Source organism: Centroberyx gerrardi, chromosome 15, assembly GCF_048128805.1.
Source record: "Centroberyx gerrardi isolate f3 chromosome 15, fCenGer3.hap1.cur.20231027, whole genome shotgun sequence".
In the NCBI taxonomy this organism is placed as follows: domain Eukaryota; kingdom Metazoa; phylum Chordata; class Actinopteri; order Beryciformes; family Berycidae; genus Centroberyx; species Centroberyx gerrardi.
This window is the reverse complement of record NC_136011.1, coordinates 8,873,003-8,897,366: the sequence shown is the minus strand read 5'-3', so window position 1 is coordinate 8,897,366 and position 24,364 is coordinate 8,873,003. Positions and strand designations below refer to the sequence as shown.

Below are 24,364 nucleotides of genomic sequence, written 5' to 3'. Positions count from 1 at the left end.
AGCCAGTTTACCCTGAGTCTACCTTTTGAGAATTGTATGTGTGTTTGGGGAAGCAGGGAGGGAGAGTGTCATAGTTTTTATGAAGTGCTAACTGCTGGAGCGGGAGCATCTGTCTTGCACAGGAACAGATCTGTCAGACTTTATCTTCACCACGACTGCAGGCTCTGTCCTCAAGAGTACCTGTGCGTGTGTGTGTGTAGTGAAAGTATAATTAAAGGGGGGGGGAGACACACGTGGACAGGGTGATCGTGGATAAGGGCTGATGTGTTTGTGGTTGAGTCAAACAGTGTGATGAACACAGTCCAGACGTTGGTTCAGGTTCTCATTGTAACCGGTCTGCCTTGACCCCACCATGTTTATTCTGACATAGAGGAAAACCATTTGACCGCACTGTCACTCCCTGGGTTCTATGTTTATATCACCCTCCTTGCTCTGAAACGCTCCCCTCCTTTTCTTTCTCCAGTCATTCACCAATAAAGACCAACACAGGAAACAGTCAGGGAGATTGAAATGATACAAGAACCAGGTAATGTTCTCCCTATTAAATAGACTTATGGGATCCTGTGTACTCCCTCTGTGAATTGTGAATTGGAAACCAACTGTTCACAGGAAGAATGCAACAGTTTTGTCATACAAAACTGATATCACTATTGCATTGAAATTTCAGCAACCTTTATACTGACTTAATCTGCCATTGTATTAGTCTTCATGTTGTGAGTTCAGCCTGCATTGACAAATGCAAGTAATGATTTTAAATTGATACATTTTGCTTGTGTTGATGAGCCATTATCAGCACACAATTCTTGCTTTAACACATATTTATTTAGGACAGAAGCTGTGCCTTACAGTTTGGTATTCAAACAGTAGAGTCTCTGAACAGCAGAAAAGTAGAGATTCTTGAGTTAGAGTCAACTGGTGTTGAATGCTGACATTGAACCTCAGCCAATGCCAGAGTTTCCCTCTCCCCTTGTGAACACCGGGTGTCCCTCTCTTCACTGTGACGTCGGTGGAGGGGAAAGTTGGTAAGCCAGTGAGCCGACGGTGGCGGCTGGCAATGGGACAAGCAGGAAATGGCTCTCGTTTCCTTATTGCTCCAAACAGGATGTGGGCGTGTAAACTGTTGACATGGGATGCCCGGAGTGCTGGAGGGCTTGGCAAGAGCCCAGGAGGAGGAGGAGGAGGAGGAGGAGGAGGAGGAGGAGGAATAGGATGAGGAGGGGGACAGAAAGAGGGAAACGGGGAGAGATTTAGTTACTGGTGTTGCTTTGGAGAGTGTACACGCTAGTCTGTAACGTGTCCCTCTGCAGTGTGGTATATGTGTTCACATGTACAGTATATGTATATGAGTATGTCCACAGTATGGAAGTGCTGCTGTTGTAGTGATTGTGTCTTCAGATGTCAGCACATACCCCTCTGTGCCAGAGGGAGGGACCTCTATGTATGTGTATGTGTGTGTGTGTTTGAGTGTGGGTGTGTATTAGATGTGGAACAGCCCCTGGTGTGGTGAGCAGAGCTACCTGTTGATGTGTCCACACCAGCCAGCCAGGATCTTATCTCTGTCATTGTCATTAGAAAAAAAAACCCTTGAGGTAAAAGAGCCCCTGTGTCTTCTGTTTATATTTGAGACCAACTGTGTCCATTTATACATACACACTGGCTAGCTTCAAACCACTTGGACTTAACAAACAGCCCATGTTGTTTTATAGCCTCCTAAGCAATGATGTAATGTAAAGAGTATTGAGGCAAGGAAACAAGAAAATGACTTCCATGAAGCTGTGTTGAGCTCTTTGAGGAGACTGGCTTCTAATGCAGGGGGTACACTAAAGCAAACATGGCAGCCCATTTGCCCTGTGGGGCAGGGAAAATCCATCGGAAACATGGTCTAACACCCACAAAATGTTCCCCAAATGTGGGATTCATCAATGGCAGCAGCTTGAAGTTACCACCTCTCTCACTACTGTGTTAAGCCTTATTCAGAAGGCTGCATAAAGGGGAAACTTGTTCTCTTCCATAAGGCAGTAATTGAGTTATTTTTTTATATGTATAACTGCTAGTGTTTCCTCTTTCAAGTCATTTTCCTTCCGTTCCTTGAAACGCTTTGGAAATGCCATGCCATATCTTTGGAGTGAAAATGGATTTAGAAGGCTGTTTTTATAATACCCCCCACCTAGCACCTTTGGAAACCTTCTCTTTCTGTTGAGCTTTCTTAAATCCCTCTCCTCTTCCTACTATGTCTCTTATGTCTTTTATCTGGGGTGCAGGGATTGGTGCAGATCCTAACCGGCCGCCATGTCGGAAGGCCAAAGACTTGAGGAAGGAGCGGCGTCTTCAGAAAGAGCAGATGAGACAGCAGGCTGGTGGTGTCTCTTCCCTTGTCACTCCCACCCCAGCCACACCCGCCCAAACCAACCAACCCAAACCCCTGGAAGATTTCATCAACGAGTTGTTTCCTGACAGCCCTCTTCATCGCCTTGAGGTGAGCAGAAAGAGAGAGGAGCTAGTCTGAATATACTAAAGCACCAAGTCTCCTTTCTCCTTTAATGTAACTGGAATGAATTGGCTTGGAATAAACATTAGCCCATTTTGATGATTCCAACTATCGTGAGCTTTCTTTCTTCATAATGTTTGGAATCATCCAGCACGAAAAGTTGGTTTCAGAGAGCCCTCTTCCCTAGCCCCAGTGACTTCACCATGTGTTTATGTGTGCGGGGAGGATGGCTGGCCAGAGCAGAGTGGAAAAACCACCTCTTCCCAACACAAACTCAACCAAATGACAGGCACACCACACACACTGGGTCAGGTTACCCTACTGATCACATTAAAACCACAGCTCCCAGCCCAGCCTGTTTGAGAGGACATAGAAATGAACTTTTGGCGGAGGGGGCAGCACGATTTAGAAAGATCCCTGGCGAAGACACTGAGCTGAGGTTGGTAGAGTGACGTCATTCTTGGTCAGGACCAAGATGTGAGCCAGATGCAGTGATGAGCCAGGCAGTGTCTGTCTCTTGTCTGGACACCCCCTGAGACCAGACCGGCCAGACCTCCTACCAGTCAGCTCTTTTCAATTGGATTAGTTTGTTTGGCCGCGATTACCATTAAATTTTGCTAAGTGGGCATGCACACAAGGTTATCCCTTTGCAAATGAAGGTTAATTATTTGTTTCCTAAGTCAGATAACTGAGAGATGCCTGTGTTTGACCCAGTTAGCTGTTTATAAAAAAACATGTGGCCAGGCTGCATCGAATCTGCAGCTAAAGGACAGTTTTGGTGATAAGCCTGACTGAATCTATCTAATGTTGAGTCTTGGCCCTCAGTACTGATGAGTGAGCTGTGGGCTCAAAGAGGTTTTGACACCAAAATGAAGATAGTTGTTTACACCAGAGCAATTAAAAGCACCCCAGCTCCTTTTTTATCATAAACACAACTGTTAAACATGTCATGCTGCTTGACTGGTTGGCCCAGCACATTTCATGGGAGAACACTCTGCAGTATAGATATGGCCTCTTTGAAAATAGAGACATAAAGGGAAGAAAGAGATAAAGGGAGAAATATGGTGATGAAGAGTCTCTTTTCCTTTAGTAGGGGCTGGGGCCTACCTTTGCTGATTGAGAAATTTACCTGTGGTCAATAGGAATTTCTCTCGTCAGGATTGGTCTGCCTTCTGTATTTTAAACGCATGGCAAAGAGGTGAGATGTACAGTATGTACAAATACTATAGGTACCTCTGTCCCTACCCTAAAGGCAGCTGTATTTCAACTAGCCACCACCAGGGGTCAGTGTGGCCACACGATTCAGAGCCCCTCAGGCACCTCAGGGAAGTGTGGAACTGAGTACCACTACTCACTCAAGAGTCCTCAAGAGTCTTGTCTCCCCTCTCCACACTTTCCACACTGAATCTTCATACCATTTCCTCCTTAAGTCTCCTCTTGCTCACATATTATGGTTTGGCCATCAGTCGCCTTATCTATTGATTTCAACCTGAACTTTCTTAGAAAGGCATCTACTTTGTGCACTTCTCACAGACATTAGGATTTCTAACCCTAACCAAGAGCAGTAGGCCTCTCAGATGAAGCTTTAGAAGGCCAATATCTCATTTTAATTAAAGCTCAACTGAAGCCACTAGTATTATGTGGCATTATTTCAACATTCTTGAAATGGTCCAGTATCAGCCTGTTGGTGTTGTATCACAAGACTGCTATGAGAGTGGTTAAGTTTTAGCCAAGCTATCCACTATCTGCGGTAGTGTTGGCTGAACAAAATGATTTCAGCCTATCAAAGGATATCTCTGGAGTTTTAGAACTAAATTAAAAAGGCCTTACTTAAGTATTATCTTTTACATAACAGCCCCAACGTCTTTGTTTGACTAAAGGACGTGGGTGCCAAGTGGTCATATGAGAGAGCCTCACTCAGGTCCAACTCAAACAAACCCCAGGTTCAATTCCCCTATCCTGGCCTTCCAGAGGATTCATATGGCACAGGCTCCTTGGCCAACAAAAGCTTCCAAACTAAGAGATGGTTAATTAAAATGGAGCTGGAGGATGTGAAAGGTGAATTCTTCTTCAGTCCATGTGACACTAGCAACACTCTGCTAGTTATTCTTTCCACCACTCATTCTATCATAGGCTTCTCGTGATCCTCCCCCTTTAAGCTTGATTTATACCTCTGCCTTGAAACATTAAGAAGTACTCTGCATAGGGCTGCATATGGGGGCTATAGGCATCTTCGTGCCTAGGTGGCATGCACCTCAAGCAAAAAAAGCAACAAAAAAAAAACAACTTTTTAAATTTTCTCGTAGACAACATACAGGAAATGTAAGTGGCTGAATAGTAAGAAGATATCTGATTGGTTCATCTTCATATGTACTCTGTACAACTATACGCAGATAAAAAGAGTATGAATCAAGCTTTAGTCTGACATGACATGGTGAAGCACTGGAAACAGGGTCACACACACACACACACACACACACACACACACACACACTATGAAACTTGATGGTGTCAAATGATCATTTTGTTTTCCTGAGGACCATCACAAGTTCATGTTGTACGAGTTCACTGTGATGGCAGATGCTTGTGGTATTCTTTCTTCTTGTCAAACACCTGTATGTCACTCTTCTTGTCACCATAGAGATGGACACAAACACACCCTTCTCTGTATTGTTCATGCTTTCCCATCAAGCCACAGCTGTGGTGAAAGACAGCCACCTTTGGTGAATGACAAGCCCCTTTACTGAGAGAGGAATAGATAGAGGGATAGCAGCAGGTTACAGCTACAGCTACCTCAGAACCAAACCCCCAAAATGAAAGCTTTTCAGCATTTCAAATTCAGTATATATCTGGCAGGCAGAACTTGACGAGGGTGTGTTCTTGTCCGTCCTCAGACAGACCCATTTCTCCATCTCTCCTTTCACACTCTCTCTTTGATTTGTGATAATGTGCCTGTCTTGTGGGGATTTGTACTCGCCACTTATGCCAGTCTCATTTTGATGTTAACCCTTGTCTGCCCGTCCTCTTTTTGAAGGTGAGGCTAGTGCGCTCCAGCCCCCCTAGCCCGCAGTTCAAAGCCTCTTTCGACGCCTCCTACCAGGTGTACAAACTCTACCAGATGGCCATTCACAAGGACCCTCCTGACAAGCCCTCCGAGAGCCAGGTCAGAGGGTGGGGGGCCCAGGTCAACCTGCTCTAGGGGTGCCCAGGGAGAGGAGGGAGAGGAGGGAGGGGGGAAGAGGGTGGACATGCTCGGGTACCAGCAGAAGCATTGGAAGGATTATACGGAATTGCCCTAGTCTCTTATAAAACAGTTTTTACCATTTTTTTAGCTTTATGATTTTATTTTATTTTATTTTTTCCTATTTTTGAAAAGTGGTTCAATAGTATGTTTTAATATAAATGCTGAATCAGGTGTCATGCCCAGATATTAATTTTCTTTAAATGTATCTATTTATCAGTAGTTATCTATATTTAAATATATGATGAGTATTATTTTCATTTTTTTTGACAAATGTTACTCATTTCAATGAATGAAATCCTAACAAGCAGAAAAGCCTGGACTGTACTGTAGATAGCATCTTCAAAGTACGGGGAGTGGAAAGCGCTTGGAATGAATAAATACATGATTTACGCTTAAAAGGTTTCAGCAACATCACTCTTTGCAAATGGACAGACAGCTGAAGAGTGGGGGGAATAAACTAGAATGCCTGTATGAGTGAAAGAAAGTGAATAAACATGTTAGTATTAAACAGAGTGTATGTGTGTGAGAGAGCGAGAGTTAAAGGGAAAGGAAATGGAGGAGAAAATGTTCCCATACGCCATGGTTGAGAGCAGTGTTTCTCCAGGTGTCTGAGTTGGCCCCAGTCGGCCGGCAGGGTTGTTAGTCTTGAGCTGTTTCGGTTTTGGGGGGGCAGATAGTTGGCTAAACCCTCCCACCGCCACACATTTACCCCCTCTGTGCCCCCCATCACCCTGCCCTCACATTAAATCGCTATGGCTCAACTGAAATCTCAGTTCAACATAGCGTTTAGCACTGGTAGTCCCCTCAACCTGTATACATCCTTGAAAGGAGCCTATATTGTCAAATGTTAGTAATTTGTGACGCACGCACACTCTCACTCTGCGCTCATTGACACTGTGTTGAGTCCTCTCTCGGAGGGGTCCTTAGCTGTGGTAGCAGCCGGGCAGTGCACTAGCCTCATCTTCAAGGTTCCTGGACATCCCATCACGTGGAAAACACACTACTGCTCTCAATCTCCCAGAATCCCATTGCTGGCTTGTGTTTAGGTATCCTCTTGGAACCACAAACCTGACTCACTGAATCGAGTGTTACAAACTCATCACAAACCTACTTCATGACCCCGCCTTGTGGACTGGGAGACTGATATGCTTTAGTAGAACCCTAAAGATGCCATAGCATTTGTATGACACTGTGTAAAGCCTCTTGTCTATTGTTGATTCCCCCTAATGTCCATTCCCCCGAAGCTCCCCTCCTTTCTCACTCCACCTCTTCTCCTTTTTTGTGATCATCTTTTTCTTCTTACACCTGCTTTTGTCCTGTTATCCTCATGTCCACTATCAACCCTTAATTCAAACCCGCCCCTTCATCCATCCCATTCCTCCCTCCCCTCCACTCCCTGTGCTTGAAGGTGAGGCTAGTGCCGGTCAGCTTTGAGGACCCTCAGTTCATGGCGTCCTATGAGCAGTCGGCGGCGCTGTACGCCCGCTACCAGATGACCGTTCATGGCGATGCCCCCTCCGAGTGTAATGAGAGCGAGGTACTGTACTGTTATCATATCGCACCTACTGTAGGGCGCTGCTGCACGTGGCTCTGTCACAGCACTGCACTGGGCACTCCACTGTACACAGCTGCGCTTGCACGTGATCCATTATACACTATGCACAGTACCAAAGCTATGTTGTCTCTGGGAAGCAATTTATATTAGTTTAGCAGACAATTTTTATCACTCAAGACAAAAGTGCACAGACTGCATAATGTGTTCACATAGCCTATTCAGAGCAATTACAAATACTATTGTGGTATAGTATGACCTCTGCATGCTTGAAAGCTCATTTTATTGCATTTGGTTATACTTAATTACATATAGATTCATTCTTATTGATGTCACTGCCCAAGACTCCAGGTGAGTGGGATCGCACGCGCATTAGAACTGAAAATAGCCCAGGTTATTAATGACTCTGATGTGTTGGCCAACGGAGGCGCAACGTTATAGAGCCATGCTGAAAGATGCTGACAAGATGAGGGAGTAGTGGTTACAGTGTAATGTACAGGAAGTCATTGGCCTGAATGCTGGATATTCATCTCCATCAGCAGCAGTTAATCCCACCGCCCATCAGAGCAGCAGTGTATTCGCTGGTGGGGGAAGTAAAGGATCCTATGGCCCCCAACAAATAATACAACTACTGTATGTATTTTCCGTACATTGTACTGTGCAACTGCAAGCTGTGCGTGCGTGTGCGTGCAGTAATGTTTACTTTTCAGTAGCTTATGCATTGAATGAGAAGTATTGTCCAGTGATGATCGGGAAGGGGGGAAATAGAATAGGTAGCCAGGGAATGGATTCAGAAAGTTTAAAGTAGACTCTTGGTCATGCATGGAAGTTTGGGGTGTGCTTTCACTGCTTGGCCATAAAACTCAGCCCACAGTTAAATTGTGTTTGCTGTAAAAAAAAAATGGTATGTTTGGTGTCTGAGACTGCATATAAACACTGGCCACCGTGACCAGGAATCAGGACAGATGGAGGCGTGTTTGGGAGAGCTAGTGGAAGAAGAGGAGAAAAGGAGGTCTAGTCAGGATGCAGAACTGCTGGACATTCTCACTAACCTGAGAGGGCCTTTTGTCCCTTAGGGCTGGAAAAACAACCTCCTCCTCCACCCTCCTGCCAACAGGCCTCAGCAAATTACTGAATTCTCCAGCTTGTAAAAGTGAGGGAATTAATAAATAATAAAAGCTGTCAGATTGGGCAGTCTGTGGCAGATTCTTTCCTGGTGCCATAACACCAGCTCTATTAATAGGGGAGGTGTGTGTGTGTTTGTGTGCACAGCTTCAGCTCAAGTTTACGACTATAGTGGGATCGGAGGGCCCTCCAGGGATGAGTTCGAGAACTAGAGGAATATGACCAAAAAAAAACAACCTAAAATGGCATGGATCGCAAGCATCTGCAGTAGCATCTCTGCTGTCTGTTGGGGCAGTTACTCTTAAGGATGATTCCATACAGTCTAATTCACCCTGACACATCTACCTGTGGGAGTGGTACAGAGAAATGATTGGACTCTACATTGCATCGGTGGTATTTATTAATGTTGACAGGGTTTGATTAAAATGATAAAGTGTACATTTCTTACATTCAACCTGTTATTTCTCTCCAGTGCTGTACGGAGAGCTTCAGGAGACAAACAATAGTCATGGTTGTTCTAGTGCGGCGAGAGGGGAAAAGGGAGGGAGGCTCTGGGTTAAGTGTCCAGTGGGGTAACTCTACCTTCCCTGTGGGTAGGGTTTTAAAGCCTGCTCTGACAGACACACACGAGCCACCACACGAGGCCTCCTTCCCCCCGGTACCGTCCACTATAAACACCCCTCTTCTATTGGATTGCATTAATACCAACAACCGATCCTCTCCATGGTTAGTTTCCATTCTTGGGTTGGGCTTCGTCCCACTGTAGTGCACAGAGGCCTGCTGTAATTGTGCCCCCACAAACAAAGTTGACTTTATCGTCTCCCCCTTAGTTTGACTCACTACTGTGACAGTCAATCCTGAACCCACAACACTAAATCCTACTGATTTTATTTTTCTGCCCGTCAGGCTGCTGGTTTACTTGCCCATGCTCTTCCCAGAAGCTCCGCGCCCCCTGTTGTCCCATTGTATTTGTAAAGAAATGGGAAACATATTGTTGAAGCAGTGATGGCACGTTGAGATTTTGGTGCTGTGCCATGCTATGCCTGCTGCTGCTACCTAGGAAGTTGGGTCATTTAGTGTTTGTGGAGGTATTTATTAATCCATTAAGGTATTACCTAGGGACAGAATCTGGCACGCCGTCCACCAGCACTTTGGCTCTGGGCCAGGCGATGGGAGAGATTGTGTGTGTGTCTGTGTGTGTGTGTGTGTGTGTGTGTGTGTGTGTGTGTGTGTGTGTGTGTGTGTGTATGTGTATGTGTGTGTGGCGCGTGTGCATGCAAGTTGAATTACCCGGCCAAGATTATACTATCATTAGACAGTATGTTGTCCTCCAGTGCAATGGCTTTGTTTGTTTAAGGCCGTATGCATTTCCTGTCATGCCATGACTGGCAGGGAGCCAGACATTGTTCCTTACACATCCAGTCATTTTTTCCTGACTGAGCTCAAGCCCATATACTAGCAATTATTTAGGGGCACACACACACACATTCATACACACACACACACACACACACACACACACACACACACACACACGCACACACGCACATTCACTCACACTTATTGGTCTTAACTGTTGTGCTGAGCCGTGACTCTGAGTTCCTGCACATGTGGCATTCATTTTCAGGAAAACAAATCCTGTTAAATCTGTATTTACTCTATCTGATGGCCAGGACCTTAACCAAGACACGTGAAAACATCCCGGTACTCTCAAAAAAAAGAATGCAAGGAAAATGGAGAAATGGCGTTGTAAATCAAAAATAAAAATGGAAGAACATGAATGCGGGGGAAAAAGTGACTGTTGGCCCAGATTATCCACTTTTTTGTCAAATGCTTCTCAAAGCTAATTGCATTATGGGTGTGCGCAATACCCAGAGGTTCATTAAAAGTTTCTATAAGCATGTTTCCCATTGAAGATCCAGTTCCACGCAGAACCTTTCCACTTCCTCACAGGTCAGAGGTCAAAGCACTTTGTTTATTTTCACCTGTTGATATTTGCATTGCATTTTCTGAAGGAAATGGCAAAGATCCAATCCAAAAGTAAAAATGTGGTGAAGAGAGAAAGAAAATAGGGGATTTGGGTTGTTTTAGTTTTTTTGTGTTTATTCCTTTTTCTCCTTTTTTTTTTTTTTTTTTTTATCTTTGAGAGTGAATGCAAGCACCTTGTCAGACAAATGAGGAGAGGAACAATTTGTAAACGAGTGAAGGCCACAATGAGGAGAGCACTAAGTAGCAATTAGACTTCAGCAGATGTGTGTGTTTATATGTGTGTGTTTATATGTGTGTTAGAGCCAGTGCTCTGTGTGTGTGTTTTAGTGAGGACATGAGAGCTTGTGTGTATGTGTGTGTGTGCTCGAGACGGCTGCTTGCCTTCCTAATCGTACACAGATGAGTGTTTATTATAGGAAAGGGAGAGTTAGAGAGGAAGTGATGGACTCCATGTGTTGGAGATGAGAAAGTTCCAGAAGGTACTTGGGACACGGCTCCGTTTACAGGCGTGTGTCTTGTTGTATTAGAGAGAGAGGAGGCTGAGAGTGTGTTCACGCGTTAATTCCTGCTGTCTCCACGTCCGAGTGATCATGCCTACACATTTAAGACCATCTAACTCTTCCAGAGTCTGTGTCTGTGAATGAGTTTGTCTGTTTGTTTGTGTGTCTGTGTCAGCCTGGCAAGGCTGTGTGGTCTGTTGTTTGTCAGTGGCCAGAGTGGGGTCAACGTTGCCAGACTCCAGGAGAGCAGCCTAGCCCAGCCAGGGAGAGTGGACACAGCAGTGGAAACCTGCTGTGCTGCACTGCTTGGCCCTCTGGGTAAGATTACCCAGCAGCCCCCTGATGAGTGCCTGGTAAAAGTGGGAGGGAGAGAGGAAGGGAATTGCCAGGACCTATCAAAACTTATCCTGACACTACATTTTACAGCCACACACACACGTACACATACACACACTCACACACACAAGTATGCATGTGCACACACGTACAGGCTCTCATGCATAAACACACACACTTACCTTGCAAATGTCTTATCAAGTAATACATCAGTTTACTGACTGCAAGGTCAATTGGAGATTCTCATTTCCACACACAGCAGCCTGTCTTAGCATGCCCTCTATAAATGATGTCATCTAATAACCGCAGATGTTGTTCTGTTCGTAAACCATTTAGTTCTTTTTTCAGGTTTCATTTATGCCCCTCAGCAGTAATACACTTTGAGAGGGTTTACTGTTGGTAATTTGTTTACTGGTAGTAGTCACTCCAAAGTTAAGAGTCAAAAATAACGTTTTAGTGTTGTGGTTACATTTGTCACAGGTGGGGAACTTGATTAACATTTTTAGTATAAGATGTGATCATTGTTGACCAAACTGAGATAGCCATTCCAGGTTCTGTTTGGTCTAAGATCTACACAAAATACTCTTTTCTATCAAAGTGAAATGGAATTTCAAGAAACTGATATGAAAATATATGTCAAAAGTATAAGGTTGTACAGTTGGCATTATGCCTGATTTCAATTCATAGCCTAATGGCCTTGAGTAGGAAACAAACAAAGAGCAATTATAGGAGGAGGTCCAGCATTTGTATTTGTGCTGTGTCTAAGTAATTCTCTCCATCCCCCTTTCCCCTCTACTCCTCTCTGTCCTGATGTGAGGTTGAGTTGAGGGTAGAGGTGGTGTGTGGCGTCTTGTTGTAGTATTTAGCGCCACAGGGAGCACAGTTTGTGAGACTTTTATAGCTCACAACCATTCCCCTCAGCAAGAACTGTGTGTATTATTGCAGTGCATGCATCACTGAAAGGACGTGAGTTCTGTTAGTTCTGAGTTCTGCTAGACACTGAAATTAAATAATGTATGCTAGCAGTCTGCCTCTTCACTTGATCCTCATATTTTATGTATTTCCTTCTTATTTCTCTGACTAGAACCCAATTCTTGTGACTGTTTGTGACTGAAAGGTTATACAGTTTGTGTGTGTGTGTGTGTGTGTGTGTGTGTGTGTGTGCACACGCGTGCAGGTCTGACAACAGGGCATCATTCTTTGGCCCTCTCTGCCAGATCATGCCCTGTATTGGAGCATACTGCATTAGTGTCACCAACACACACATCAGCTGTGGCAGACACACAAACACACACTGAGTCATACACTCTTTTGGAAGAGTTTTTACTCCTGGCAAGAACTTGAGTTGCACCTAAGCCAGGACTGTCCCACCCAGTGAACCATGCCTTCAGCAATCATCACTGTTACTGGCTCTACTGCTGTACGCAGACACACACCCCCACAGAAGAGACTGGTGTGTGTGAGGGAAACTCCAGCAACTCCTAGAGCATCTCGGTTTTATCATACGCTTGCTGTCTTTTATTTAGGAATGTGGAACAACTGGGCTCAGAGCCAATGAAATGTGTAGCATCTCACCTAGTATGAACAGGAGTAAGGTGGGGGTTGGTGGAGGAACCAGGGGATTTATAACTCCTTGCTAGCTTGGTGACACCACACTGAGATATGAAGGGAGGGAGAGGCAACCTGGGATTCATCCATTGATTGACAAGCACTCTCTGAGAGACTAGCCCTATTCCAAACGGCAGCAATCAAGACAGGAATGAAGCCGTCAGTGATCAGGAAGCTGGTCAGCTCATCCATTTTTATTGGCTTTGGTTTATTCATAAGTTCTTTTAGGAGGTAAGGTAGAGAGGGTTAGAAGATATGATTTTACTTAACAGCTTTAGGATTGTCGGTATGTAAAACCTGCAATGAAATCTGCATCACTCTGTCTTAATGAACTGCTAATCCACCAAAAAAAAAAATTTAATTAACATGGGTTTTCAATCCAAAAATATCTGTATCGGCATTTAAAAACCCATATTGGTCAAACCCTGGTATAGAGGTAAGGAGAAGAAAAGAAGGGAAAACATTAGACAGAGCAACCCATTAATGATGGCAGCCATTTTTTAGTATGCCTATATGGAGCAACGCACATATATATTTCCTATTTTATGGACAGTGTTGCATTGTTTCATATTCCCTCCCCGTCTACGAGGTCTGTCTGGACCCTCTGTCTCCTGTGTTTATGCTCCTTTTGTGCTATCGCAAGACACAAACTCTTCTTACCAGACGGTGGAACCAAAGTTACACATTATAGCTTACCCACAAATGAATGACACAGCTGAATTGTTGCGTTTCCTTGTGAAATACGAAACACGAACTTGAAACTGTGGCGTGTGTGTGTGAGAGAGAGAGAGAGAGAGCGAGAGAGAGCTAAGGGTTGTCCATCACCGCTCCACCATGGCTCTGCTGGTTCTCATTACACAGCGGTTTTGGCCTAAACATGGAAGCATGCTACATTCGTCCTCCATTCCTGCAGGTCGGCTCGTCTGTAAACACACTGCTCTCACCCTGGCACTGAGAAGAAAAGAGGGAGCACAGGAAAGAGTAGAGAGAATGGGAGCTAGATTTAATGTTTCCATAGACATAAAGACCCCCAGTAATTGAGATCTGATGTGCGTTTTGAAGTGTGTTAAGGGATAGGCTATTTTGACACTGGCAACACCGCTTATTTAAGCTGTCACTATGTCCTCCCTGGCCTGTAAGCTTCAGTTGATAGGCTAAATGTTTTCATTTGTGTAAATATAGTCTTCCTTTTTATGCCCCTCTCTGAATGGGGGGCTACATTTGATATTTGACACCTGAGCAAGCAGAGAAGTGGGAGGGATAAACTATATAAGACAGCAGTGGAAACATGTATGGTTTTCATTTATGCCATTTCAAAAGAGTTGGTGACCCTTAGAACTAACTGTTTTTCTCTCTCTTCCCCCCCTTTTGACGCTGCTGCCTCCCTCCACAGTTCCGGAGATTTCTCTGTGATTCACCACTAGAGGTATGTATTCCCGTTTCCCTGTTGACAGTCTAATAAAAGTGCTTTTTGATGTCTCTATTCCATATGTGTGCTCTTCCCGGTCAAATTACTGTCATACTGTAGAGATATGGAAGGGAAGTAAGTGATCCTTCTTGCTAATGATTTGAAAATTTCCCCACGTTACAGTGCTCGGTTCTTTATCAGACAGACAAGAGGGGATACATAGGTACAATAGTTCCCCATGTTACACACTGCACACAATAGCCTCTTCATCCAGCAAACACCCCCACCCCCTCACTCCCACCCCCCACACCTACCCACCCACCTTTGCTCTCTCTCTCCAAGAGCCCTCCAGCTGGATTGAGGGGGCTTGGGGGGTTAAGGGATTCAGGAAGCGGGTATTGTTTCATATTGGAGGTTTTTTTTTTTATTCAGCCCTGTCTTAGTGAAGGTGGGGGTGTCGGGGGAGGAGAGCAGCGAAATGTGGCGTCCAGATTGCGTGGCGACCGTGTCTAAGACGAGGCCTTGAGACCAGTCCTCTCCTCTGGCCTTGGCAGAACGGGACATAGCGCTGCTCTTCACTGTGTGCGGTGTGGTACAGATTACAGGCTGATTAGGCGGAGCCATGGGCATCACTCTGGGATTAAACAGATGGCTGTTGCCCTAGTTAGGAAAAAGAACTAACTGCTTAGAGCTGGCCGCATGGAAAGTTTGATGTTAGCTTCTGGTTAATAAAACTGTGATGCAGCCTCGCTGGTACCGAAATCCATTTACTCATTTGCTTTTAGTAGTAGTAGTTTATAATAGAAAGGATTGGGACATCTGGAACAGTATTCACAGCTAAACCGTGCTGTTCTGTGTGGTCGGTGGGTGAGGTGTAGGTGCAGCCAGGCGTCACCGGCTGACACTGAGCAGGCCTGGTGAGCTGCAGCCATCAGGAACGGCAGCGGACCTGTTGGGGTCAGGACAATTACACCAGCAATTAGACCCGGGATGGGCGCTTATAACCGCCACTTTAACAGGATTGAGGTCCGGGAGCACACACAAAGACTGACAGACAGACAGACACACACACACACACACACATACAGTCACTCTGCGTTGCCCTGTGGGCCCCCTCAGGCCTCCACTAATGAACATCGTTAGTGTTTATAGGAAACAAGCTTTTATCACCTCGTCAAGGCTGGCGGCCAGACGCACTGAATTACACTGTTCTACACACACACACACACACACACACACTATCACACACTATCACACACTCCCGCACACACCTCCCAGCCTGCCTCCGCTGTCCCGTCCTCTCAGGCTTTGATTCAGGTGGCCATCTCCATTGGTTTGGCATCCTCTCTCCCCCAACCTGTTTTTATTTCTTTCTCTGATCCCCCCCCCCCCCCCTCTGTCTTCTTCTGTCTCTCCAACTGCTCTTCATTTCAGAGTTATTATGCGCAGCTCTCCGCGCTACCTCTGCGTGTTGGCCTCCATCTGTCTCCAATCAGAGTGCTATTAAAACACACACACACACAGACACTCACCACATGGACCTGCATACTGTGTGGTTCATCAGCTCACGTGTAAGCCTGCATTTATACAAATATATGCAAACGCCCATACGTATCCAACTGTGGCTAATTAGGACGCAGGTTGTCTGACTTGTTTGTTTGTTGCCGTGATCCATTTCACCAAAATTGCAGAGGTTTCGTGCTGAAACACAGTGGTAATTAACATCAGCAGTCATTGTTTCTTCTGTGTGTGTGTCTGTGTGTGTGTCTGTGTGTGTGTCTGTGTGTGTCTGTGTGTGCGCGCGTGTGTGTGTAAATGTAAAAAAACAAATACACCTGCACTGGCTGATACACAAGTGCACATCAGTACCTGGAGACATGATGAGCAGCAGTCATGCAGGTGTTTGTTACAGTATCTGTGCTTTGTGCCATAGAAGCACTTGGTTTTATGGGAAAATTGGGGTGCACTGTTTCTGTTTCTGTGTTTGTTTTGTGTTTTGTTTTGTTTTTTACAGCCTCCTAATGTGTCTATCCTTGGGGCAAACACTCATTAATAGGGGTGTTGGCTAATTAGTCATCAAATTTTTTATGGACCCAGGTCTTTGGCCCCACCTCTCTCTCTCGCTCTCTCTCTCGCTCTCTCTCTATCTATCTATCTATTTATCTATCTATCTCTCTATCTCTATCTCCCTCTCCAAAACACCAATAGTGGATGCGAATGCATATTTACATCATGTCCCTGAGTCAGCAGCAATGCTAAACATTTGTCCATTACAACTTGAGAGAAATTTATATAGCCTATTTTTTGCATACCACTAGAAATACATGCACACAACCTATTATACATTATGCTTTTACACAGGGAGATTTAAGCGCAGTGACATACAAAGAGAGTTGGGGTTTCATAAAGAATTTGGACAGCTTGTATATGCCTTGTTGACATTTCTAGTCCAGTTTCTAGGTACTAGCTATCTAAATTGCGGTGTAAAATAGCTAATGAATATTTATTTTTGATTGATCCATTGATTGATGTGATATTGAACTATTTGCCTGCTTTATCAATGCTGACCCACCCTCCAGTCATGAAAATTATAGCAGCAATTATACAGTGATGGAAAAAAATATGGCTTAATTGGACCTAAAGAATTTCTGGCTCGACTGCAATATCAGAGGATCATCTGCAGATTAAAATAGTAGGTGTTCACTGCTGTGCTCAACAGCACTTCTGCAAAGTTGATCAGTTATTAAACAGCTACTGTACCACTATTTAATTGCTTGTTTACATTTGCTGTAGCGTATACTCTCTCCAAAACTTACCCTCCTGTGTGTGTGTGTGTGTGTGTGTGTGTATGTGTGCACACATACAGGTACACATCCTACATAAGGGCAGCGCTGTGTGTGGCAGTGAGAGCCGGTCATGCCGTGTGTCTCTCTGTGGCCTCTAGAAGACTGATGGAAAGAGTAATCGGACGTCGTCGTTTCCTCGTCAGATTAAACGAGCCGTTACTGAATGCTACAACCAACAGTCTGCCTGCAGGCCTCAGTGTGTGTGTGTGTGTGTGTGTGTGTGTGTGTGTGTATGTCTGTATGTGTGCGCGTCTGTGACTGAAAGAGAGAGGGAGTGAGAGAAAGTTAAATCAACTAGCTAGTTTCTACATCTGTTTTTGGTCAGTGCCAAAATCATGACAGCATCATCAGTCTAGAATCTATTTTTCAGCACCATAGATTCACACAGAGTTGAGATTAAGTAGGACAAACAAATGCTGGCAGGATAAGCACTCATCCCCCCACTGATAGATTCCTACCAAAACCATGGATTTGGACTAAATGTAAACATGTAGTTTGTATTAGGGTTCAACCAATATGAGATTTTGAAGGCCAATACTGATATTTTTAGACTGAAGTCACCAGCAATCGATAATTTGTGCCAATATTCAATGTCTTCAAATTTTTAAGTATTTAGTGTTTTCCCCCAGACATTTATCCTTGGCAGTGTGGAAAAACCTCTGAAACAGCATTTAGACCATGGAACACTAAAACTCTCTGTTGAAACCTATACTCATGAAGTTCTTAGGGTTAGCAGCTCTTTAAGGCAAGGTGACCCGATTATGTAATACATTATCACATTAACCAGCAATTATTCCTTCAAAAGGAGCGTAACATGTTTTTAACTGATGATGCGATTATAATGACAGATAATGTAACAAGCTTGCTGTTACAAGCTTTTAGTTTTAAACATCAGTTAACAATGTGAATGTGCTATTTATTATTTATAACAATTAACAATATGAAAGAACTCTCAAAACTCTTGTGATTGAGAGAAAGTAAACCAGTCCAGCACAATTCAAATACCAAATTACACATCAGGAGTCTTTGAGTATTGCTATAGAATAGTTCAGTTATTAACTATGTGACATCCTGTTTTTTTTTTCTTGCTATGTTCCTTATGATACTCTGCTCCATGTTCAGATAGTGGGAAATGAAATGGAAGAAAGCAAAAGGAGAAAAAAAAATGAAATTCTAAATGAAACCATGTTCATCCCAAAACTATTGTGCAACTCACTGATTGTTATGAGGAAATAGAATAAACTCAAAGCTATTTCCAAAAAATGTCTCTCACCTGATCTCAACTCTCTAAGCACAAGCCAGGCCTTTGTCCACTCTGTTTTTAGAGAAAAGATGTTTGATTGGGAGTGCCAAACAGTTGCTTTGTTCAGATGCTTTTTAGAGTTTCATCACACTGATAGAAAAGTCATCCTATTGGTCCAATTGGAGACTGGCTGCCAGTGTGTCGCACACATAAAAGCAGGATAAGAAAGATTTGCCAAGAGGCATCAGTGTGCTGCAGAACGTGAGGCGTACATCTGCCCCTCATATGGCAAAATCCTGTGGGTCACATATTGGTCTGTTGGTCTTTGCAGCCACATGCAGTACCAAGCTTTGATTTTAATAATAGGAGCAACATCATCTGCAATGATGGACAGCCTTAAGTAAGGTTATGAAGTTTTATAGCACACATAAGAGACACTGAGATAAAGTACCACCTAAATAATAAATAAGTCAACATGAATTTGATACGATTTTGATACATTTGTTGTTGAGTAGTGGTACAATATCAGTATTATTACATCATCAGTTGAAAAAATGTTATACTTTATGATGGGAGTAATTGCCATTTATTGTTATTATGTAATGCATTATCACATAGTTTTTATTACATTTTTGGACTTGTTTTTATATTTTGTTATTACATTAGCTGACAGTTTTTGCATTATTACTACAGGCATAAAAAGAGAGCATCACTACTGAGTTATCACTTATCACAGTTATCACCTTGCAAGTACATGGATGGCCTGTGTTTATCTGTAAAGTTTATCATTCCTGTCTTTTCCTCTCGCTCTCCTCCCAGACCATGATTAGAACCAGATCTGGCCCACATTTCGCCTACTCAAGTGCCTAATGGGTGGGATTTGCCACATAGAACAATATAACAAGTGCCAACAACTTTAGACAATCACAAAAAAGTCAGTCTGAAAGTCGATTTTATATACTTCCCTGTGCTTGACAACTTATCTGACATTATCTGAACTGTCCTGATGCGGTAAAGTCTGCTCAACCGGCACCCCAAGCAGGTTAAAACAAACACTTAGAATCATGCGCAAATACTAATTGTCCCAATCTAATTAGAACCCAATGGAATACCACTGTGAATTCGCTTAGTACTCACACTCCTTATTGCCCCGTGTGGGAGGGAGGGAGGGAGGAGAGAGACGGCGATCTCTGGGCCATATGAGAGCGATTTGGGGCTGCCGTGCGGCTCAGAGGTGGTTTAAAGCGTTTAGTGTGGAGAATGTTTAGATTGTTGTCACAGTGGCAAGGACACAGCCATTAGGCCGTCCTCTGAGGTGACGCACAGGTCAGTCAGACGAGATCAGCCTGGAACACGGTACCAACGTGTAAACAACCACACAAACACAGTCAGACGTTACTATTACTGCACATGCATTCACATTCACATCACATTTTGTGCGCAAGCATGCACACTCGGGGTGGGGTAAGGAAAATCTTCCTCTGTTACGCACTCTCGCCACCACACACATGTGGAAGCCCACACTCTTGCCTCTTACTGACGACTTCTAAATGACACAGGGGGCTCTGACAAAGCCTCCAGTGTTTCTGGGGGAACCGGTGCCAAGAAAGTAACAGGCTGCTTGCTTGCACAGACGGACATTTCCCCCAGCCTCAGACACACATGTGCACACACACACACACACAGAACCTATGGCCACAGAAACTCCAGCGCCTGCTCCAGATGTGGTGCCTGCCAGCCCTCAACACCCCCAGCTGCCCTCCACCCCTCCAGCTAACTGTTCTTCATTTCACACCCCAACCCCTCCCTCCTTGGCTCTCCTCTCTGCCTGTCTGCCTGCCAGTTAGTCAGTCAGTCAGTCAGTCAGTCAGTCAGTCAGTCAGTCAGTCACAGCTAATGTCTACCAAACCCACCCACCTGTCTCTCCTATCACATATCCTCTGATGTGGGGCTGCACCACGCCACTTTAATCAACCACCAATGATACAACCTCCCCCACACACACACACACAAAGTGAATGGATCCCGCTGTGCATTGTGTCAGACAGGTAATCAGACCTGGGTGTCCCAGGGCCTGAACTGGAGGGGTCTAGCTTTGTTTTTACTGCCAGCTCCACTTTAAATACCGACTGAGAGGGGGCTAGGCAGGAATGTGGCACAGAGACACCCCATTGGTGGTGCTCAGCCCTCCAGGGTCATGGAGCTGCAGGGTTGGTGTATGTGTGTGTGTGTGTGTGTGTGTGTGTGTGTGTATGTATGTCTGTGCACCGAGGCTTTTTGCTTTTTGGTCAGGTTTAATTTGGTCAGGGTGTGGGCCCAGTGGCGCACTGGATTAGTGAGCTAGCTCTCCCAGTGTTGTGATAACTAGCAGCGTCTGCAGCGCTTAACCGGGCCCAGATGAATGTTGGTGAAGGAGAGGGATCCTGTTACTCATGCAGGACGGATACACACACACTCACACACACACACACAGGCCAATACCCAGGCTTAATATGACTTCTAACCCCAACCCCTCCTCTTCTAGTCTTAAGCCTCTGTGATAAAAGCAGTCAAGTGACTTGATTGAAAAACCCAGCATGCAGATCACTGTGAGAAATGCAATATGTGTCAAGCACTTAACTGGTTTATTAATGGAGTAGACGCAAGCACACACACACACACGCACGCGAGCACATACATACACACACACACACACACACACACACACACACATTCTCCAATGCACACATGGAGAGAGCAGACACAAACATATAGGAGAAAGCTTGGCCCTGTTCCACCGCCGCCTGGTGAAATGGATTTTACTCATGCAGGGTCTTTTATTAAAAAGGCCTCTCCTAGTGTGTTTCTGTGGCTAGTTACCCCCACCCCCACCCCCACCCTGCTCCTGCTCTCGCTCCACATTTGGGAGCCATTAGCGGGCTGAACGTGAGGCTACTGTACACCCCCACACATTATGTGTGAGGCCTGCCAGGGAACAGCCTGGGTTATAATACACCAACATACAGGTGTGTGTGTGTGTGTGAGAGTGAAAGTAGATCTGCTAAAGAAAGTAAAATAGTCTTGTTAAATCCCACATTCTCATTCCACCGTGATTTATATATTTTACACGCAAACTCTATTGCGCACTTGAGTAATACTATTGTTTTGACCAATGACCGCATTCTCTTGCTCCCCTCTCTCCTTGCCTTTTGTTTTCCCTCTTTCCCTCCTTTTCCTCCCCAGGCGGAGTCTTCTCCCGACGGGCCGGAGATGGGCTACGGCTCCTTCCACCAGCAGTACTTGCTTGACGGGCGCATCGTGGCAGTGGGGGTGATCGATATCCTGCCTACCTGTGTGTCCTCTGTCTACCTGTACTACCACCCAGACTTCGCCTCACTGTCACTGGGCTCCTACTCTGCACTCAGGTTGGTGCCAGGCCTTAAGAGCCCCCCACCCCCATTAGCTCTTCTCTATATTTTTAAAAGCCTTTGTATAATTGCCGTAAACAAATTGGATCATGGTGGAGACGATTGGTAGCCTCTGTCTCACGCCAGTTGTATTGTTAGTGTTTGTGTTTCTCAAAATCAAGACCACATTTTTGTTGCTCCTTTTACTCTAGAAGAACAGCACCCTCTTCCTGTTTTGTGCTGTAAAGCAATCTCCCTTCAAGAAATCCACATTTCCCATGAAATCTAACCTGGTGGTGCACAATGTAAAGTGCAATGTAGAGGCCGGTAGAGGCTTGACAGTCGTCTCTGCGAATAATTATACTAGTGTCTCAAAATGAATGTGGTAAGGATTCATTGATGTTAAAATGCTACACATGGCACCTTTCAAAGAGAGGAATCAGTATGCGTCTCACTCTTCTTTGAATTCTTCCTCCTTTTTCTTTCCCTCTCTTTTACCCTCTTCTTAACCGGCTGCCTCCCTGACTCTTGCCCTCTCAGTCTTTCCATCTCCTCCCCGAATTACGTCTTTCCTTAGAACTGTATACTGTAAGTGCAGTATAGGTCGAGGTACATATCTTTCTCTTCTCTCTTGATTGGTTGAGGCAGTGTTCTGTTTGTGGTTCGGCCGACGACTGCTCTCTGCCGAGATGAAATAAGAGATCACACACACTCACACACACATACTAGGCACACACGCACATCTGGCGCTTCCTGTAAAAGGTAACCCAATAATGTGAGAAAGGCTTTTTAAAATATTTCTGCACAGATGTGGAAGACTGGGTGATCTAGGCTTCACAGTTGGTGTATACAGGTGTGTGTGTGTGTGTGTGTGTGTGTGTGTGTGTGTGTGCACGTTCTTAAGGGTGTAAGTGAGCCTAGCAGTCACGATAGGACAGGCTCCGCTCATATAGAGGGAACACCCTGGTCATCATAAACACACATTTCCCCATTCCTTATTATTGTAAGAGTCTGACTCCAAGAGTAACACAGAGCGCTCGGTGTGTGGAGGAGGCCTTGGAGAAGCGAGCCAGCGGGACTGAAATCCTCCCGCTTGTTTACAGACACCAGAGCCCAGGCCTTTGATCAGGTCTGGACACTCCCTAGTCTGCTTGGCTTTGCTGACTCTGTCCAAAACTTATGTGTGTTTGTGTGTGTGTGTGTGTGTGTGAGGTTTAACTCCATTTGCAATGTCCACAAGTCCTCACAAGTATCGTACGATTACCAGAAAACAACTTGTCAGGTTCTCACTGGTCACGGAATGGAATTTCTGGAATATTATGTAATTTAGAGAGGTGTTTTCCAGATAGGGAAATCAAGGCATTTGATAAATTCTCTGGGGAAGTCATGGAATATCAGGGAATTTTACAAATGGGTCACTTTACAGGAATGTATTTTCCAACTTTATTCACACATTCATTGCATTAGATGGTGTTTTTTCTCCATAGCAAATCCAACTGTAGTGGGAACCGGGCTGTTCACCCCTTTACAGCTGTACTGACCTGAAAATCATTAACAAACGAGGAAAGAATAACATTTTAAGGCCATGGAAGCGTTCTGAATTTTACACCAGGACCACAGTGGGATCCCTGACTTGTAGGACACATTTGCCGGGTCCGCACCTGGGAAATGGCTTACTTTTTGGTCAGGCGTAGATTTAGGATTATGTGATTATTATGGTTAAGGTCAGGTATTTCGTTTTTGTCAGCAGTAGCTGTCAGAGTAAAGGGAGGGAATTGGCATAAAAAATACAAAGTTTTCACAAGTACAGCAGCACCCGTGTGTGCGCATGTTTTGTGGTCTTCTATGCATCAAAGTGTGTGTGATTCTGCAGTAGAAACAGGAGAGGGAGATGTTGAGAAATTCCTTATGGGAGGAGTGTAGGAGCTCGCTCTGCTAGAGGCCCCGAGGACAGGAGGAGGAGGAGGAGGAGGAGGAGGAGGAAAGAGGCGCATAAAGAGATGCCTGAGGCACTGCTGTCTAAGAAAGGCAGCTGGTGTCCACACTGGATCAATGTCTTATATGTGTGTGTGTGTACCTGCATAGGCTGAATTTGATCTTGTGTTTGTTTAGTGTAGGCTTCAAACTATCTGTTTTATGCCAAATTACCTCAGTTAGATAAGTTTCAGTATGTTTGCCTTGCCATGCTAATAGCTCACTCTTTGTAGTTCTTCTCATTTTTGATGATATTATAGTCTCTATCCAGACTTTGATAGTATGTGACTGGGCTGCTATTGCTTTAGCACAAATCATATTTATTATTCATTCGAAATACAGCTGATTGATATGCTGTTTTTACACTACAGAGAAAATAAACATTTATTTAATGGGGTATATTTTATCTGTTGCTCTTCACCACTCTTCTTGGAATATTTTATGGAATTAAATGTTTCCACATACTAAGGCTGCAATGAGGCCCACGTGGTATGCACTATTATGCGCCCTGTGAGTGTGTGTGTGTGTGTGTGTGCACATCAGTATGAGGGAAGCTGTGCAGGAGCAGAGGGCTTGATAATTGGCTTGTGTTGGAGTGTCAGATGGCTGAAGAGGGGATAATGGCGGACTCAAGCTGCTGCCATGGGGGTGGTGGTGATGGTGTG

The 24,364-nt window shown here is 44.6% G+C and overlaps 1 protein-coding gene across 3 annotated transcripts in view; it reads left to right on the top strand.

The window, feature by feature from the left end:
- ate1 (arginyltransferase 1) overlaps positions 1 to 24,364 on the top strand; it is a 63,296-nt gene that overhangs the window by 12,552 nt on the left and 26,380 nt on the right. Inside the window, exons 6-10 of one of the 3 annotated variants that reach the window (XM_071922591.2) lie at positions 2,262 to 2,476; positions 5,523 to 5,651; positions 7,141 to 7,269; positions 14,236 to 14,268; positions 21,562 to 21,743. In XM_071922591.2, coding sequence (XP_071778692.1) covers positions 2,262 to 2,476; positions 5,523 to 5,651; positions 7,141 to 7,269; positions 14,236 to 14,268; positions 21,562 to 21,743 — 688 coding nt within the window. The remainder of the gene's footprint in view (positions 1 to 2,261; positions 2,477 to 5,522; positions 5,652 to 7,140; positions 7,270 to 14,235; positions 14,269 to 21,561; positions 21,744 to 24,364) is intronic. The other 2 variants (XM_071922593.2, XM_071922592.2) reach the window with 2 other exon arrangements.